This window comes from Antennarius striatus, chromosome 4 (genome assembly GCF_040054535.1).
Source record: "Antennarius striatus isolate MH-2024 chromosome 4, ASM4005453v1, whole genome shotgun sequence".
Taxonomy (NCBI): domain Eukaryota; kingdom Metazoa; phylum Chordata; class Actinopteri; order Lophiiformes; family Antennariidae; genus Antennarius; species Antennarius striatus.
In genome coordinates, this window is record NC_090779.1 from 11,958,065 (window position 1) to 11,978,079 (window position 20,015).

Consider the following 20,015-nt stretch of genomic DNA (forward strand, 5'->3'; position numbering starts at 1 on the left):
TGACAGTTGGCAGAGGCTGGATAGAGAAGCAACATCCATCCTGGATGGTTTGCTGTTTCAAAGGAATACTTATCTGTAAAGCCAATTAAGGAAGCCACATAGAGAGTTGGTGGGTACATCATTTCAAAGTAATTCATTTCTTTGCATGTGCGTCCCATTTCCTTTTCCCATCTGCTCTCCAACTCCTTTATCTACCGTTCCCTCATCCCTTCTCCATCCTCCTCAAGGCTGCCTCTCTGGCATGTGCTGCAGTGGGCACCCAGATCTGAGTGCTTCAGTTTAAGTGTGGGCTACCCATCTGTTGTTCCGGCTTTAGGTGGTCTTGGCTGAGATCGAACCAGCAGCAAGTTTCACACATAGAGCAGCGAAGAGGTGGACACTGGTGGCAGGGGAAAAGGTCAGATGGGCGAGGTGAATTAAGAGAGAGGGGGTCACAGAGAGACTGCAGTCAGAGACTAGTTCCTGAACTAAATGAGAGGAGAATGGGGGTTAAGTGCTCTGTCTGTGTGGCCATTAAAAACTGGGAGTAAAGACCTGGGTCTTGCTGAGCCAAATCCCATCAGTTAATGCCAATTTGAATCACAACCAGCACCCCGTGTTTCCTCAATCTATTCCTTTTTTTCCCCCAAACCTCCTCTTCATGCAGACAAACAGACATTCTGGCAATGGATTTGGTGGTCGTTGTCCATAGCAACCTGCCATGCAGGGTGTATCTTGTGGGAGCAGGACCGCTGAGTGGATTGCTAAGCCTTCTGTTAACAAAGGCTGTGAATCTCTGAAATACTTTGAGTTTCCATAGAAGCGCTGTGACTTCTGGGTTGTGGGAGTGCTTTACATAATCCAACAGCAGCAGTTCTCCTCTGCTTTGCCACATCCCTCTCTCCTGCTGCTCTGGTCGGCTGGTCGGCTAGCTTGGTGGACCCTCTGAGATGACAGTCTATCGTTTGGAATGATAATCAGAGGGTAGTGTAGAAAGACCTGCTGTGTGATGGTGTATACTGCAAAGACATTGTTCAACAGTTCTGCTTTTACCTACTTCATTGATTTCAACATGAAGTTGAGTTACACAGCATGTTTGGGGACAAACAGGACAATCTGATTACACACCTTGTCAGAAATATCAAGTAGTCACAATTTATTTCAGACAGCATCTTATAGCATGTAACCATTACAGCCCAGTTAGTGATTTACTGTCACTCTAAAGCAAATAAATGATCTCAACAGGCTATTCTTTCAAATAAAATATGCTGTAACATAAAACTAATCCATTAACTTGAACTTCACATAGGTTTTCTTATTAAAACTTTATAAATCTGGTTTTATTACTTCCTAAACTCTAGTGACTGTCACCCATGAGAGAGGCCATCATTTTTCCCACCACAAAGATAGACTGATGGTTATGGGTGTTTATAAATGCTGTGTATGTTATGCATATACGTTCTAATCTTAAAATCCTTTTGTTAGCTGAGATCTGCCAGCAGCTGACATTGTGTGCTCTGCTCCCACTCGTGAGTCTCTGTGGGACTGCCGATGCCAGCTGCTCCACTCTCCCTTTCTACGTCGACACATTTAACACAGGCCTGTGTAAACCACACACTTCAATAAGTTAACAAGTCAATGACTCTACCTTAATGGCATTAGAGATTCTCCTCCCTATCGTTCTTTTATTGGAACAGCTGATCTGTAAACGGTTTAAAGCAAAATCAGTGCTATGGGCCTCTCAGTAATATCCATTTCACATTTCTTTTAATCACAAACCGGAGAAAGACAAGTGGTGTAAGTGGGCTGTTTTATCCTGATTCCTATGTAGTCCAGTAAACAATCAATGGCAGAAGGCTTGGGAGGAAATAAAACTGGCAAGTGTTGCTCTGAAACATATAATCTATGTTGGGATCACTTGTACCTTAACCAATCAAAGTTAGGTTGCAGCTGGTAATGCAAATGTGATCTCTTACAACCTCTACCTGGAGCATCAAACATACATTAAGGCACATAGCCATATTCAAAACATCACCGCATACTGTCTCTACGGGGCACAAACCATAAGCTACCATTTCCCCGGGGTTTAGGAAAAATCAATATGTGTTCAGTAAAGCAGACAATCATTTTGTTTATTCTCAGCACTGGTAGTTTTGAAGTGAAGTGAATCCACATATTTTCTCCCCCACAATTCATAATTATTAATCCATTATAGCAATTCCGTGAAGGGTCAGCCGTTCCTGAGTGGGATTGACTGTTGCTTTGGTGAATGCACGTCTGGAACTATGGCCATTTATATAAAGGGATACCATGATTAGAAATTAAATAAAATAACATTTGTATCAAAGGCAAAACTGACTTTTCCCCTACAAAAACTGCCACAATATTTTTGTTCTTTTTTTTATATGAAGCTGTGATTCAATGCGGAACTATCAAATCTACATTCAAGGAGATTGACGGATATTTGTACATGTCCGTTCACATGACCCAGTTCATCCTTTAGTCCACATTCATTCCAGCATTACAAGACTGTCAACATTTGTGCTCTTTGAACCATCAGTAGTGTAATATACAAATGTACAGATAAACAATAAAAACGCATACGCAATCAGTTATTACAATGAAAAACTACAAAAAAAGCATGAGAGTCAAATGTCTGTGGGATATTGCAAGTGAGGCAAGCAGAGCCACAAATGTGCACCCAGACTGTGGGACACACCCTCCTACCATTATTTTTTAGCGCGTTTCTATTTACACAGCATCATAACAAAGCTATCAAAAACAAAGGCTCCAAAAATTTCTCCTAAAAACTTTTTTTTGTTCTTTTGTTTCTCTACTTACAACAATGTTGATTCCATGTATGTACATCCCTAGAAAATAATTTAATTATAGTTACACACTTTCTACATTTGTGAAACAATAAAGTTCTAGTCCACAAGGAAGGTTTGTGTGTTTGTTTGTGTAAGCATGTATTTGTGTGTTTACATATGTAAATGTCATGTGGAAAAGGTGGAGGGGGGATGATGGTTGAGGGATATCATGTTCATCGATACGGTAACAGTCGTTGGGGCAGATTTAGACATGACTGGTTGTGGTCACAGGGAGGAAGTGGTAGAATCAACAATTTCTCTCCCGTTGCACACAGTTGGGACTTGGTGGGCACTGACAGAAGCTACAGAGAGAGGGAGAGAGAGAGGGAGAAGGAGAGAGAGAATGAAAAAGAAGAAAGAAAAAGATAATCACACAAAAGATAGAACTGAAACATTTTATAGCAGATTTTTTTATTAAAGTTTTCATAAACACCTCCTCTATTAATAATTATTGCTTCCAAAGCTATAAAAAAAAAACATTTTCTGAAAACTACTGATAATAATTGTCACAATTGCACAATCATGTTATTGGAACTACAGTGTAGATGGCTTGTTCCGAAAAATTTCCAAGAAGGTTGTAAAAACTATTATCTAACTGATGGAGGCATCGATGCAAGCATCGAGTTTAGCCATGTTTAGTCATGGTTATAGTTTTAGTTAGTTGTCCGTGTTGTTGACATGTTTCTGTTATGAATTTATGGTTACTTAAGTTCATGTGGGAAATAAAAAGTGATTTAATGTACTACAATATTAAGAAGCTAAATTATTGGGAAATGTAATATTATACGTGGACAAGGAAATACTTCTACAATAACGTTGTTTGCCTTCAGCACATATTGTATCTGTTGTGCTTCTGTTCTTTCTCCTTGTCTCCATTCACTGCTCTTGATCTCCAGCTCTTTGTTCTGACTCACCCTTGAGAATCCTGTATGTTGTTGAGCTTCCTGGTTACCTCTGTTTCTTGTCCTGTGTCTTGTTGTCTCCTATTCTTTGTTATAGGCTGTGTTTTTTTGCGTTCCTTGTAGTTTTTATATATATATTATATTCGGCTTTGCACATGTTTTTCTAGATTGTCTCTCTTTTCTAATTTTCTACTATTTTTTTGTCCTGTATGTACCTGTACCTTTATGTCTCCATGTTGTTCCCATTTGCTGAACTATCTAAAATTGTAACTCCTACCCAGTGAACTAAGTGTCTATAGCACTATGGTCATTTTTTAATTGGAGCTTTAATTTTGTTTAGAACAGAGTGCTTACAGACAATAAACAGGCACAATGTAGATTCCAACAACAATCTAAAAATAATGGATGGCTCTGGGGAGGAAGTGATGCAGTACACCAACACACTATAAAATGTTAACAGCCCATTCCAAACTATAGCTATAGTAAAATATGAATGCTGGTGCAAACGCAGACTTGATATAATGGCAGTAAAACAGAATCACTTCCAGCATCTTCTGAAGCCAATTAAGGTGCTTTTTGTTGTCACAAGAAAACTAAAATATGCTCACCCCCCAAAATCCAGTGGCCTCTTGGATGCATACCTGTTTCTTGGCATGCCATTATTCTGCTTAACACCGTATCTCAATTGACAGGATGCCATTCTTTAAAGTCTAAGTAGAGAATGACTGAGTGTCTATGATTTATCCCTGTCAAAGTAACAATTACTGCTTTTCAGTGACCTTTTTGGTTAAGGATGCAGCATTATTAGACTTTTCAAAAATGGCCTGTGGTTGTTCTCAATCAATAAAACAGCAAAAACAAAAGCAAAAAACAGAAAATAAACTCTATGTAGCAAAAATGTAAACATAAAACTATGAGGAAAATAAAATTTGAAAAGAGATCTCAAATATGTTTCATTTTCTTCTTCTAGACAACTATACGATCTGTAGGATACCAAACTAAGACTAAGGCTTATTTCTCCTGTGTCTCAGTTTTTTTGAGAAGCAAAGAGATGCACAAAATCCCAATTTAGTCTCCTTTTAAGTTTCTAATTCAATTCTCAGAGTCTCTAATAGTCTCACCTATTTCTAAAAGTGAGTTTTAGGAGAAACGTATGAGAAACATTTTAGAATATTTTTTTGTTTTGATTTTTGCAAAAACACTTTAATCACATTCAAACATTTAGCAATTTTACATTAGATCAAGCACTAAAGGGCTTCAGAAGAAGATTTCTTGCAAAAAAAAACTTCAATCACATTTAACATTTAGAACATTTAGAATGATATGAGAAACATTTTAGACATATACCTAAAATGAGACTGATGTGAGAATATTAAATTTGTCTCTTGAGCTATAGAAGAGCAAGCTTTGATTAGTAAAATTTTCCTCTGTTTGCAGCTCTCTGTACGATATTCTCTATAGTGAATGCTGAGAATAAGCATTAAAAAGAGGGCTGTGCTTTTTGGGTCTGTCTCTTTAAAAATGAGGTAACCACATGTAACCTACCATGAGATGCATATGATGCAGCAGTCCCACTAACACTGAAGCGATTGAGATTAAGCCGATGGCTGGTCACGTTCTTCTGGGGCTGGAACATGATGATGTGGACCTTGGGTGCAAACATACAGCCCAAGACCACAAAGCCACTGAGGCTGACTGAAATACACATTGTGGTAGTCTGAACCTGTAGAGGCAGAAGAAAGAGGAGGGGACAACACTTAGTAGCTTGACTTTCCTGGAAAAATCCTACGGCAATGTAGAAATTGTTGTAATAATCTGAAATTATAAAACATATGTCCAAGGTGCTTAAGAGAGAAAATAAAGATACATTCAAATAAAGCCAATTTGATAAACACAACACTAAAAATACCTAAAAGACAGTTAACCATTCAGTGTACGTGTATGGAGCCAATGAGGCCTGTTAAACGAGAATTTAACTTTGAATTGGCGGGCTGTGTTACAAGAACAGTCCAGAGGGCAAGAATTACGCGAAGGATCAATAAAAGACTTCATCAACTGACACCATAGAGGCCAAACTTTGCAGTATCTTTCATCGATCAAAGCATTAGCTTTGACCTATGGTCTTACTCACACTGGCCTTCTCCCTCTTTCTATCATATCCGGTTCCTGAGTGTACAAAAGTTGAAATTTGACCTTGACTGAGTTTCCACAAGCTCAAGGTCATCTTCTCTTTTTCATCCCCTTTGCTGCCTGAGTAATGTACTTTTTGTTTCATATTTCTATCTGCAACGGGCTATTTGGTGGACTAACTAACGAACGGACGAACACACGAACACTGACAATCACAATACATCACCGCTTTGAAGCGGGATGTAATAACATGAATCTCCATCAGAGTATTAAATAGAGAAGCACACCATTAACTTACACTCCAGCATCTCTGTGTTTATATACACTATACATACAGTATATTCTGTCTGTGTTGTGGGTGGTTGTGCATGTTGGTGATGTAATGCCTCAGATTACAAGGCCAAATAACTGCTTATTTATGGGGAGAGGAGGCTGTTGGAGTTTTTTTACAGGGATCAAATGAGCAGGCATCAGCATTCCTCACATAGCCTTTAGTAGGGTGTGTTGTATGTGTGTTTGTGGAAGGCTTCATGTTTGTGTGTGCTTAAGATTTGTATGGGTCAGATGTACACTCACTCTCCTTTGCTGTTAAATCTAGACATGTGTCAGCAGTTTGATTGAACATATCTGCTTCCCATCCCAATACTTCACAGCTGGGACAGTCGCTTACTGGATTAGAAAATATTTAGATTACTGCTACACCTGTGTAATCTGTATTTTTTGAGCAAAAACTGAGGTACAATCTAATTGGGGTGGAGTTAGCTCAGTCACTAGGTCTTGGCTTGGGGACCAGTGGGTTCCAGACCAGTGTAGACCAATAGCATGGAGTGTGAACTGGCAGCTGGAGAAGTGCCAGTTAACGTCCGGGGCGCTGCTGAGGTGCCCTTGAGCATGGCACTGAACCCCACAAGATGCTGATGTGGTTCTGTGTGGCTGCCCTTCACTTCACCATCTCTCTCTCCCTAACTTGAATGCTTACAGTCCCTTTGTGTGTTTGTGTGTGTGTGTGTGTGTGTGTGTGTGTGTGTGTGTGTGTGTGTGTGTGTGTGTGTGTGTGTGTGTGTGTGTGTGTGTGTGTGTGTGTGTGTGTGTGTGCATTCTCTGGCTTTTATATGTGCGGAATATATATAGAAGAGTGAAAAAAGTTATTTCCCCACAGGGATCATTAGAGGATGAAAAAAAAATCCATTTTGGGCCCTAAAAATAATCTGACTTTTTGGAAGATATACTTCCTAGCCAAGAGCCAGATGAAAAGATTGATACCGGTGCCAATTTTTTTATCTACCTCTTTGCAAGACCATGAGCAAGCCTAAAATGTCTTTTAACCTTTTTTGTGTGCAGGGTAACACTCGTTTGCTATGTACGACCTTTTGTGTGTGTGTGTGTGTGTGTGTGTGTGTGTGTGTTCAAGAAGGTACCCTGTAGTCACTGGATGTAACATAGAAAATGGGAAGAAAGGCTAGCCAAATTATACAGGTGGTGTACATGGTGAATCCAATAAACTTGGCCTCATTGAAGTTCTCAGGGCACTTCCTGGTCTTGAAGGCGTACCTAGACAAAGAGATTCACATTTAGAAATTATGAAGTGGTGTAGAAGAGACAGATACCTACTCCTGTCAATTATCGTTGCTATTAAAAACTTCAATAATAGGTTGTTATTTGGTCAAATTTATCTTAGAGCTTGGCACAAATGTTGAGCAAACCTTCATATAAGAGTGACTGCATATTAAACTGACTACGAAACTTACACAGTACACAGGATGACCAGGAGTACATCATATCCCAGTGACAGCAGCATGCTGGAGTCACGTACGTTACACTTCAGGATGACAGTCTGTCGTCGCTCTGGCAACGTGAAGCGCCGTGTACCAGGAACCTCCAGCAGCAGCCACACTGACACCATCACTAACTGGACGGAGATTAAACTTAGACAGATGAACACCTACAGTAGGAAAAGAAGGGAGTCGAGGTAGGTAAGGTCATCAAGATGCTCTACATACAGATGTCTGTCACATCCATCCATCTGTCTGTCTGGATGGATGTGACGGTTCTGTTGCTCACCTGAGAAAATGGGCTAATGAACCGTGGCCTTGCTGCACCCGTTCCATCTTTCACGCCATTGAAAATCCTGGCAATTCTGTTTGTTTTGGTAAGAAGAGCAGAGTAGCAGACAGCAAACGACGTACCCAGGCCGAGACGCCGCAGAGCACAGATGGCAGGAGAAGGCTTTGCTAAGAAGAGGAAAGTCATGGCATACGACATGAAGACTCCAGATAGTAGGATGTAACAAAGTTCTCTGCCTGACGCTTTCACCAGAGGCGTGTGATTGTGTCTGATGAACACCCAGAACACCAGACCAGTGCACATGAACCTGTGAGCAGGAGGAGACAAGTTATGCACTAAAAAGGCCAACAGCGTCACAAGATCACAGTTTAAGATGATTGCTCATATCTTGTTGATATTTAATATCAAATACATCAGGTAAATTTTATAACAACTTTCTAGATATGAAAAAAAACAAAAACAAGGAAAGTGTTCAGGTAAAAATTGTGTTAAGTATTGAACCCTTCACTCAGGCTCCACCCACTTAGTCTGGTTTACAACAACTATCTGGGTTTTATTTCTTTCATGGCAGACATCAAAGACATCAAAATTTATGTGTGGCAGATTTGCTACTTCAGTTTCTTAATTATATTTTCCTCAAATGTTTTTTTTTAAGAAAGAAGAAAACATTTTGCGCCCCCCATCTTCCACCATGTGCGCTCTTTTGTGCGTGTCCATGCGCGCGCGTGTGTGTGCATGTGCGTGTGTGCTCACTTAAAAAAAACTGCACACCATAGCAGAGGAGTAAATACTCTTTGTTCACATTCAATTAATTACAGTTATTGGCACATTACATGTAGACGTGAAAGCGCCACTGCCACCTACAATGGCGGATGTGCAAATACACTGAAGTTTCACCGTGTGCATTCAACGGGGTCACACGCACCCCCTCAGGCACCTCATCTCACGCAAACCACTATTTGAGAATCTGCTATAAATTATGACGTGGCTACACAGATTTCTCATTTCTAGCCAACGACTGTTGATTTTGCCACAATAACAGTTATTGGCAGATCTTTATCATCTGCAGGTCGCTAGACGTCGAAACCAATATGAGCTTTACAAATTTACCGACTTTTAAAAAATATTTTCATCCTTCTCATTATGAAACAGGTATCTTACGAAACACTTGACGAAATCCAATGACAGTCAGAATGAACTGGAGATCTTGTCCTGGTTGTACAGAATACTGTAAAAATGCCATATGATGCAAAAACTCAAACACAGAAACAAATGTACTTTTCTCAGGGTCAGTCTGCTAATGACATGTTGGTAGGCCTTTATCACTCACCCTACACAGGCAATGGTAATTGGGCCAATGGCCCAGGCATCTTCCCACATAATATAGTCCTCAGGAAGGTCATAACAGGATGTCAGATCATCGGTGGGCCACTGACCAGGAGCACAGGGTACGCAGGTGAACTCATCAGCCAGGTATTCATGAGGCTCACAAGCTGTACAGATCCAGCAGCAGTATTCACCTTGGAGACATCAATATGCACAGCAGAATGAGAGGCATTTCTGATGGCTATGGTATGTTGTTATGTTGTTATAACAGACTAGGGACATTTTCCCCTACCTGCCTGCATTTTCTTCATCTCATTTCGTTCACAGGGGTCACTGCATTGTGAGGTGGGCACTACTTCCTTGGGCCAGTGAATCAAATCACTGCTCAGAGTCAGACTCTCTGCCCATTCCCCTACTGGCACATACCCGTAGCGATTGCGAGAGCGCTGGTAGCTGAAGATGTTGTACCGGCCCATGCCGTCCCCCTGGGAATCAAACTTGACGACTGTCTCACTGCCCGGAGGAGCGAAAGGGGCTGTAATTGGTGAGAAGACACAAAAAGTGGAAAAGAGACATAAGTTGAGTGAAAAAACGAGGATTCAAACTAAACAATTACAACAATAGCTTCATTGATGCCTCCTAAAAAGCAGAAGTGAGGACACAAACAATAAACCCTGGTCAGTTAGGCCTGAGGAGACCAGAATAGATAGTGAAGGACATTACAATAGTGTTTTCCTTACACAGGACCAGCCTGTTACTAAAAGTATTTGCCAAGAGGCTATAAATGCCTGTTATGCTTGGTGATGTCTGCATGTATCAATGGCCTGCAATTCTTCCCTCAGGTCACATAAGGACAAAAATGCTGCTCTAAACTCTGATCCGACAAAGATTATTACCAAATGCATCATTAACAAATTCCCAATAAAGTCATATAGGCGTGAAGGCAGAGGACTGAATCTCTGGGCCGTGCTATAGCTACCCACACATGGATAGAATTAGCCTCTGGGTCTCTCATGTGATGGAGGCACACTGCTGAAACTGCCAAATTGGTTTGTATACAAGTTTTTATGAAAGGATTACCATCTACCCCGAGGATGAAGGAACAAAAGACATTGTGAAATTGGCAGTATGCTGAACCATTAAAAACAACCCAAGGAGAAAAGTAGCAATGGACCGGGAGAAAAGGATGACTCCTTCCAGGCAGTGTTGGACCTGACAGCGTTGACACCTGACTGTTTTGATGCAGACAAAGTGTATGCCACTCCTTTTGCACCATTCCTGTCCAAAGATGGAGGAGAAATCAAGTCTGCGCTGCCAACATACTGCACAGACCCAGGTGTTATTCCAGTGCCTCCCCTGTCAAATGATGATATGATGGAGGGTAGCATGGAGTTACTTGGATTTATAAAGCATCACACTTCAATGTATAACAAGGATTTCTGTTTTTGGTGAACTGCTATAATAATGATACTGTGCCTTGCTCATATTTCTGTGACACTGGGTGAAAACAGAAGTCACGGGCCAAATTATGTCTCCAAACGCAGAGCTGGGGATCAGTGGAATCAAAACGTAGTGAATAAGCTGTTGAACTACAAGCTGTGTACGTGTGTGCATGTGTGTGTGTGTGCAGGCCTGTGGAAGCTCCTTTGCGTGTTATTTTACAGTGTAATAGTTAAGGTATTGCTCTGAGCGCTGTGGGAGGCTGTGCTGACAAAACCAAAGCGCCGACCCTGCTGTTAGTGCTGTGGGTGTGTTTGAGCATGTGCGTACATGTGTGTGTGTGTGTGAATATGAGAGCGTGTATGTATAATTGTTTGCAACATTGACAACGGCTTAAGTTTTTCTGTGAAAGCTCGTGTGTTCAGAGAAGAATGGCATGTCAGATGGAAGCAGAGGGGGTTACGCTTTATGAAATCCATAAATCACCCGAGACGGCACAACCCTCTATCTGTTCTCTTTTCTCTCTGCCACAGGAAATTTTAAGTGTCAAGCTTCCTTTGAATAAAACGGCTAAATATTAAGGTGACAGCTAAATTAAAATGATTTTAATAACAGGGTGCTGATGGTATCTTCAGATGAATAATAGTTATGAATCCAGTAAGCTTAAAGTTGGCAGATAATAAAGTTTACTAATAATAGTGAGTGATAAGACAAGCCTGGCCCTTCCCCTCAGACACGAACACACATGCACAGTAACACTTTTCTACTAGCTCATTATCATAACTGCAGCTTCTTAGGACCTTAGTTGTGTTCTGAAGCCTAATTAGCTGTATAGGGTAATTATATGTAATGCAGACTAAAGAGATAACAGTATTAGCCAACAAAGCCATTTGAGAGTGCTGTATTGTCCTTGACTTCCCTCTAATGGATCACATTCAGAGAGCAGTAGACTCTGAGGACTAGTGATTCATCCCTACAACCAACATCAGCGACCTTGCTGACGTGACAAAGCAGCTTATCAGAAAAGTGTATGAGGGTGCAAGTTAAAGCTGGCGAAGGCCACTAAGACTCCTCTGGTGACTGCAGAGAGCTGAGACAAGCATCCCACCTCCTGGATGCTACTCTTTCCTTTAGCGCTGTTCTTAAATTTTTTAAGGTCTGGTAAGCTGACTTTTCGTGGCTAATTTTGGTTTTGACCCTCTTTATTCCTCATCAGCCTCCTAATCTATTTATTTGTTTTTAACATACAGCTTATTATAACTGTTTGGTCATACACCAAAGTGTAGGGCAAACTGAACATTTAAAATGACTGACGATTAAGAAGGAACCCTGTTCCACTTATCCATTATTCTTTGACTCATGGTGACGCCGTTGATCCACTGGACAGGCGTGGCTCACCAAGGAGTGGATTAAACTGGGTTGAGTTTAATAAAAGGCCATTTTTAATGTGCAGTATGAATAAATTCATTTTATTGGATATTGCAATATTGAACTCACACGACTAAGGCAGATGGAGATAAAGCTTCTTTTAAAGATCAGACAGTATATGGTATGACCACAGCTTTTCTGATGCAGTACGACACACATCCCTCAGAAAAAGTTTAATATATTGCTGATTGTGGCTTGTGGACTGGTGGTTCACACCTCCTCAATGCCTCTGCTGAGTTGCTGGGTGTTAGCAGGAGTAGGAACACACTGTTGCATACCCCAATTGACTGAACCCCTGAGACAATCAATGGATGATGTGCCTGTTCAGTATGCAAGCTATGCAACACCATGGATGTTCCTGTCCTCCAGGAGTTGGGGACGGGTCCTGTGCATTGTCATATTGCAACATGAGGTGATGGTGGTCAGTGGATGGAAAAACAGTGGGCTTTCAGATGTTGTCACAATACCTCTGTGCAATCAAATTACCATTTGCTTGTCTAGTTTGTCTGGGCCTGATGCCTCACAGATACTGTTACCCCACTGCCTCCTTGGGCCATTTTATATAGTGCAGCATAAACAAAATTCATCAGCAAACAAGAGTAAAAAGAGCTCCTCTCCAATGTGACAAAATTTGATAAACTTAATAATTGATAACTGAAGATTTGCCCACTGAAATTAGTTATGGTAATGAACTTCATTTTGTTAAGACCCTGGTGTAAGTCCAGAGTGTAGGTGAACTTCCTGAGATAATTTCTGATGGCATGTGATGAAATTCTTTTGAAAATGCAAACAACTGTAGCCTCAGATGTGTGGGTGTCTGGTCTCAGACAATTTTATAAGCGGATCAACTAGAAGTGATGGTTCAGAGCTGTCATGGTCTGTGGTTGTGAGGTCAGTTGGATGCACAGATGCATTCTTAGAAAATACTACTGAAGATGGTTAATGTTATAGAAATTTTTTAATTTAAATTTTTTTTACATTTTATGTACTGGTTTGATCCCCGAAGGGAAATTAAGAACGCACACTCTAGCTACTGGTTCAAACGCATGCATACATATATATTTGTGAGTACAGGCCCCTGTATCACACACACACACAAGGGGGCCTGTAGGCATGCAGGGGAGGTAGAGTGGCAGGCAGCTCCTTCTTGGTGCGCCTCAAATGAGCAATTTGTAAAGGGGACGGCACCTTGCTTAAGGGTGCCTCGGCAGTGCTCCGGAGGTGAGCTGACACCTACCACTGTCAGCTCACCTCCGGGTATTTTTTTGGGGGGCGGGAGGAGGAATCGAACCGCCGATCTTAAATCATAGGTCGACCCGCTCTACTGCCTACTTTACCACTGAGCCACTGCGCCCAAATGAACAATTAGTTCACAGGCAGCGGCTCTGATGTGGTCAGTGTGTCAAATGCAGGATTTTTCAAAACATCAGACATCTGTGGCATTGTGTTGTGTCATAAAATAAACATTTTAATGTGTTTTATGACCATCCCACTACCCACCTTTACAACAATGGTGTTGTCAAATCAGCATCTTGATGTACTTCACCTTTCAAGTGGATGAATTATCCCAATCAAGAGCAAGTGATAACATGGATTTAACAAAATTGTGACCAAACTTTGAGGGGAATATGCCTTTTCTGTGCATATTTTATTGCAATTCATTAAACTGGATCAAAAGTGAATTGCTGTAGTTCATATTTTGTTCGTAATATGGGAATGTCAATATTTTTACTGACTGGGACAAAGCTAAAAGTTTGCAAATCACCAATGTATTTTAATTTCTTCTTTTTGGAACAATTCATTTCCTTGCAAAGCATAATACTAATCCATTGTTTAGACTGAAAGATATTAGACAAGACATTGATGTTTTGATGTTACTAAATACACTAAAGAAAAGTAGAGAGTAGAGAAGTGAAGGGCAGAGGGTTTCCCAGCTCCCCTCCTATAGCATGTTTCTGTCTCCGATGACTCTGTGATCAATAACAAGCTGAACCCATTCTGATCGTTTGCTGAATTAAATGTGTTGTCTGTTTTTCAGCAGTCTTTGGGCTATCCTGTGGGTGAACACATACTATAACTGGACTTGAGAAGTAAAACAGTGATAATTGATGATTCCATGTGCCCTCATCCTTAAAACACTTCCACAGACCAGCTGAGGCTCATGGCAGCTCTGCCCTCTGTGTCGCCAGCATACAAAGACAGAACATGCTTTCTCAGTGGCCTTCTCAAACTCTAAATACATTTCAGTTTATCTGATATTAGAAATTTGTTCTTCATTTTTACAAATGTGCTAACGATCCTAATGATACTGAAAATATATGTAAAGTTAAGCGAGGTAAATTTTTATTTACAAAGAAGCCTGAGATATCTTATAGTTCTTGTTAACCCAAAAAACACCTTATTATACTACTTTAATGAGACACATGGTAAAAACAGGCTTTTGATTCAGAAGTTGTGAAATTAATTATGTTCTCAGCCATGTCAAGCAACAGTGAAGCCCTAGGCGGATTGTGGGTATTAAAGGCGCCTACAGAGTGTGTGGAGGCGAAGGGGCTCCGAAAGAATAAGAATGAATAAGTAAGAATAGAAAGAAAACGAGAGCGAGAGAGATAGAGGCTCATAGAAAGAGAGAAGGAACATTTCTTCTTCACGTGATTGAAAAAGTGCTGGCCATTGATTAGCATGAATTCCCCTGAAACAGTGATTTAATTACACATTTTATAAAGTAAACATTACATATAGGTCTATTCACACGCAGCAACACATCTGTTCAAGGTAAAAGAAAGGCTTAAATGGCTCTGCATGCTAATGGTACTACCGACCATTCTTATCCCTCCTTTTCTTCCTTCAGAGGGTTGATGACCTTATGCATCTGTGTCCCATACACACACGCACGCACGCACGCACGCACGCACGCACGCACGCACACACACACACACACACACACACACACACACACACCTCTGACACACACACATCTGAATACACACACATATGGACTCAGGGATGCACACACAGACAGATCACATCAGCTATATTTGTTCTCCCAGCAGATTCTATCCCCAGGGATGGAGGCGCTGCCTGGGCTATGAAACAACGGGCCACCGGGGAATGAGGGAGAGACAGGGTGAATAGAAGGAAATCTAGAATGAGGGGGAGAAATGTATAGGTGGACCGCTGCAGCAGCAGAGAGCTGATAGAAAGAAAGGTGGAGCGATAGGGCGCACAAAAGAGAGAAATGGCAGGCAAAAAGCAGGAGTTGTTCAGATGGAGGAAGAGCCGAGAGGCAAGATAAGGCCAAAGAAAGGAGGGAAGAGAAGTTTGAAAAGGGAGAAGAATACGAGAAAAAAGAGAAAAGACAGCAGAAGAGAAAAGCAGGAAACCAATGTGACAGCAGCATAGATATAAGTGGATGTAGGGAAGCCTTTAGACAAAGAAACAGAGAAAAGGTGAAAGATGGATGTAGGAATGAGCCAAGTGAAGGGGTGGAGGAACAGACCGGCGCAGAGAGGTGGTGGAGGCAGGAGAACAACCTTGTGAAGTTTGAGTGGGATGGGCTGTTTTTGAATGCTGTCTCTTTGTGCCGTCTCTTTCTCACCCGAAGAGTAGAACACTCTTTATTTGAGAAAGAGAATGAAGACAGTGAGAATAAGGGGGACAGAGAGAGAGAGAGAGAGAGAGAGAGAGAGAGAGAGAGAGAGAGAGAGAGAGGATGAGTATGAAGAGGAAGTGAGGTAGAGAGCGAGTTAAGGTTGTTCTCTTGCATATAAACGTTGCAGTAAGCTCTCTGCTCAATATGGCCCTGAAGGCACACCGCCTCTGCTAACACACACACACACACGCACGCACGCACGCACACACACACACACACACACACACACACACACACACACACACACACACACACACACACACACACACACACACACACACACACACACACAAAGCGCGGAGAAAGGGAATATCACATCTATCACCACTATTTGAACAGTGTGTATGTGTGTACATCTTGATATGTTTTGCTGCACATCGGGGAGGAGGGTGGGTGGGAGTTGAATGATGGCTTTGAGAAGTGTGTGGGTTTGTGTCTGCAATTTCATGCTGATAAAAAAAAAAACCAAGCATATCAAGCCGCCTCTTTGTAAAAAAGCTGACTATTTTGCACGTCTGTGTACACGTCTCTTGCGTGCAAAGTGTGTTCAGATACATAAATGTTTATTACTGTGTGGTGGGTAGCAGTGCCCATGATCTACTCGATCACTCCAACAATTGGCAACAGTGTTAGCTTCATTACCATAGCAACTAGCGAGATGGGACTAGATGAAGAGAGTGGCATTTTAAAACACGCTCCTAACCACACAACATACTGCCTCAGTGCACCACGTTCAGCAGCACACGACAAAAATCAGCCTTATCATAGTGAAAGATACAGTCTACTGTGTTAGACATGTAAAGTTAACACAGGGGTAATAAATCAGCGCTTTGGGACATGTCAGCTCAAACGCTGATGCAATGTAATGAGTGTGTAATGAGCATCCATGTGCATGTAAGAGGGAGATGGGAGAGAGAGAAAGTGGGAGAGCGCCAAACAGCGCTAGTTTCCCGTCTGCTACAGTTCAGACTGAGAGCACTGCGGATGGTGATGCTGCAGTATTTATACCCCACATTCAACCTCAACTCACCTCAACTCCTTCCTTACATACTGTCGATGGAATATGTATATGTGCAGCAGTGTGGGTGCATGACTCGGTGCTAACCAAGAACTCAAAACAAACGCTGCCGCAGTTCCCGCTTTGCCCGTGCTGCTACTTTCATCGTTGTTACTGTCTGATCGACACAAGTTCATTGAATTTTTTTTTTCTCACACACAGCTGTTTGCCATGCTGTCACCATCGCCACTGACAGGGAGCTGTAAAGACCTCAAGGTCCTTGAACATGCTGTTACTTTTGCTGCAGCCTCATGGACATGTACATAGGTCGTGAAAACAGAGAGAGGAGGAAGACTAGGAGAGGAGAATATAGGGGAGAAAGTTGATCAGACATAGAGATATAGAGAACCATGGTGAGGGTTTTCTACTCTCCTTTCCTCTCCTCTCCTCTCCTCTTCTATGCTAGAACCTGCATTCCATCTCTCTTTGTACGCACCCATCCTATAAGGAAGTGGTTATCATCTGTAGCAACCTGTCGCTGTGACTGAAATCACCTTGACTATTTCCTCTCCCTTTCCTTCTCTCTCTATCCCACTCATATTTTTCCTTTCTCCCTCATTTCTCTATCTCCTTACTCTCAAGCAGAAATGCTCCAAGTCCTTTGATTTGAAGCAGAAATGAAGATGAGGAATTTCAAAGAGAATCCTTTCCTTGCGCTGATGCACAGTGTCCCACCCCAGCATTGCCTCAGTGCTCCCTTGTTCCTTCCCTCCTTCCTTCCCCATCTTTTTTCCGTCTTTTACAGTCTCACTCCCTTTTACCTTACCCCAAACTCTCTTTTCATATTTTTTGTCGGCCTGTCAGTCTTATCTTTAAGCCCCCCCCCCCCCTTTTTTTTAGGTGATGCCATTCTTTGGTCCTCCATGCATCCCCGCTGCTCTCTCCCCAGCGTCTCGTGGCAAAGCTGGCGTGTTAGTCCTGTTTGTCTGGCTGTTTTGATGTTTGCTCCTGGTCACGGTTGAGGGAAGGAATAAGCAACTCTAAACCTGTGTCAGTCCCCAAGACAGCAGTTTATTTATAACGCTGCCTTTGTATGCCATCTGTCAGTCAAGCCAATCCTCTGTCTCCTCTCTCCCAAAGCTGCAGAAACTGACAGACAGACGTGGAGTCCGCTATAGAAGCTATTATAACGCACACAATCTCATTAGTGCAAGAGAGAAGAATATGGCTGACGGATTAACTGCAGCTCTCATTCCTCAAAGCAACTTTGCGGTGTCGTATCAATTACGCATGGGTAATAGGTGTCAATGGCAGCCTGGTCGGGACGATACATAGCAATTAAGCGGATTTGTCTCAGTACTTTTATGGTGATTTTTCTGCTTTGACTGAGAAGGAGGACAACATCCCTGTGTTTTGAGAGGACTGTTAACTAGGCACAGCACTCACATCCCTGTACATATTTGCTATCTTTCCACTTTCCAACCCAACTTCCACCCCAACATTGACTTCTTCCCAGTCTTCGTCCACCTTGAACAGCTTATCTAGGACTTTCCGGTCTCTCCACTCTTTTACCTGTGAAGGTGACGTTAAGGATGTAATCCCTGTAGAGTCGCCGCCCGTCCAACACTTTCATGCTGTCACACAGCTTTGTGGTGTTGAAGCACAGGCTCTGTTGCATGTTGTGGAGGGCGATGGCCATGGCATACACTGCATTTACCACAAACATAATCTTTGACTCTGGCTCAAAGTTACTTTTGTTCATCGACAAGTTCCTGTCACATGGTGGGGAAGGCGTCCCTCCGGGTTTAGGACTTGCTCCTCCACCATCCAAGGAGCACTGGAACCGCTGCTCCCAGAATTCCCTGTACCAAGGATTACGGTGGTTTTTGCCAGGGTCCAGGCTTAGGAAGTACTGATTAAATTCTGGTAGAGGATTGGCTGCCAGCTCAAGTGTGATGGCTCCTTCGGCAGTGATTTCATTTCCCTTGACAATGCTTTCCTGTGCCCCCCAGCCATCACTGGCCACCCAGATGAAGGAGGTGTTAAGCCTGGCAGCCGCTCCCAGCAGTTCTCTGGCATCATCACTACGCAGGAAAAGGACAGCCACACGGGCATTAGGCTTCTGGAGGAGCTGACGGATCACAGCTTCATAGGACTTCTTAGCATTAGAACGCCCCACCTGGACAAAAGAGACATAATGAATTTAATGGCAGAAATGTTGAACATTAATAGAGGTTGCTACATCATTTAATATCCCCATGATTCAAACAAAGACACAAACAAAAATTACTTCCCTCTCACTCTGTCATCCCTCTCTGTAGCAAATGAGGAGGAAAATGTGAGCGTGGAAGTATCCAGAACACGTTATCAGAGATAAGCTTTATTCTTTGGCTCACACCTGATAGCGCCAGTGTAATATAAGCTACATTTGTGTCTATGTCAAGATAAAACATGGAGACAAACATTTATGGTCTCACATTTAAAACCCCAATTCCTTGTTAGCGGTGCAGCTTCAGGCCACACATCACTGTAACGCCCGATTAAAGTTTGGACAAATTTTCTTTTCTGATGTTAATCACTAATTGCTTAGTTTCAAGTGAAAATAAATTCATATTTCATTCCATTCTTTTCCACATCTTACCTTCTCTGATGTGGCGATACAGATGTTCCTCATGCGTGCCTCCTGTTCAAAAGCCTCTATACCAGTTTCCCCATAATCCCCCTCTGATGCCACAGTAGACACATATGTCCAGTTGAAGAAGCGGAGGATCTCGGCCATCGCTTTGGCCTGGTAGAAGTCAGGGGGCACTGTGCGGGCGAAGTAATCATATCGGGTCTTATCGCTGAGCTTGGCGCTGGTCGACGCATAGCTTATTTGAGGAATCTGAAAGAGCCTGAGAAGATTGGCAACCTGAATGGGAGAAATACAAACATAAAGAAATCATTAAACATAATCACAGATCATTTTACAACACAACATTAATTGTCAGATATTTTTTTAAACCTGGATTTTGTTGCTTATGGACTAAAAAGGAGATACTTGCATTTTGTTAATAACTAATTTCATTTAACTGATGTCATTTCATCATATTTTTTTTTGGGCTTATATGAATTCTGTAATTAGCTCAGGAAAAACAGGACCATATGTCTGATCCTGCATCTCTGTATGTTTCTGACATTAGTTTGTATTTTCTCTGCACTTTTATGTCTGTTCAAGGCCCTCTGGT

At 41.9% G+C, this 20,015-nt stretch overlaps 1 protein-coding gene across 1 annotated transcript; it reads right to left on the reverse strand.

Moving 5' to 3' along the window:
* Window positions 1-1,406: 1,406 nt before the first annotated feature.
* On the reverse strand, window positions 1,407-19,693 carry grm3 (glutamate receptor, metabotropic 3). Its single transcript, XM_068312524.1, has 9 exons — window positions 19,430-19,693; window positions 18,361-18,967; window positions 9,564-9,806; window positions 9,276-9,465; window positions 7,943-8,252; window positions 7,630-7,823; window positions 7,300-7,432; window positions 5,297-5,474; window positions 1,407-3,151 (listed from the first exon to the last, which is right to left on the reverse strand). The coding sequence occupies exons 1-9, from the start codon at window positions 19,565-19,567 to the stop codon at window positions 3,075-3,077; spliced, it is 2,070 nt and encodes a 689-aa protein (XP_068168625.1). The 5' UTR covers window positions 19,568-19,693; the 3' UTR covers window positions 1,407-3,074.
* Window positions 19,694-20,015: the final 322 nt, after the last annotated feature.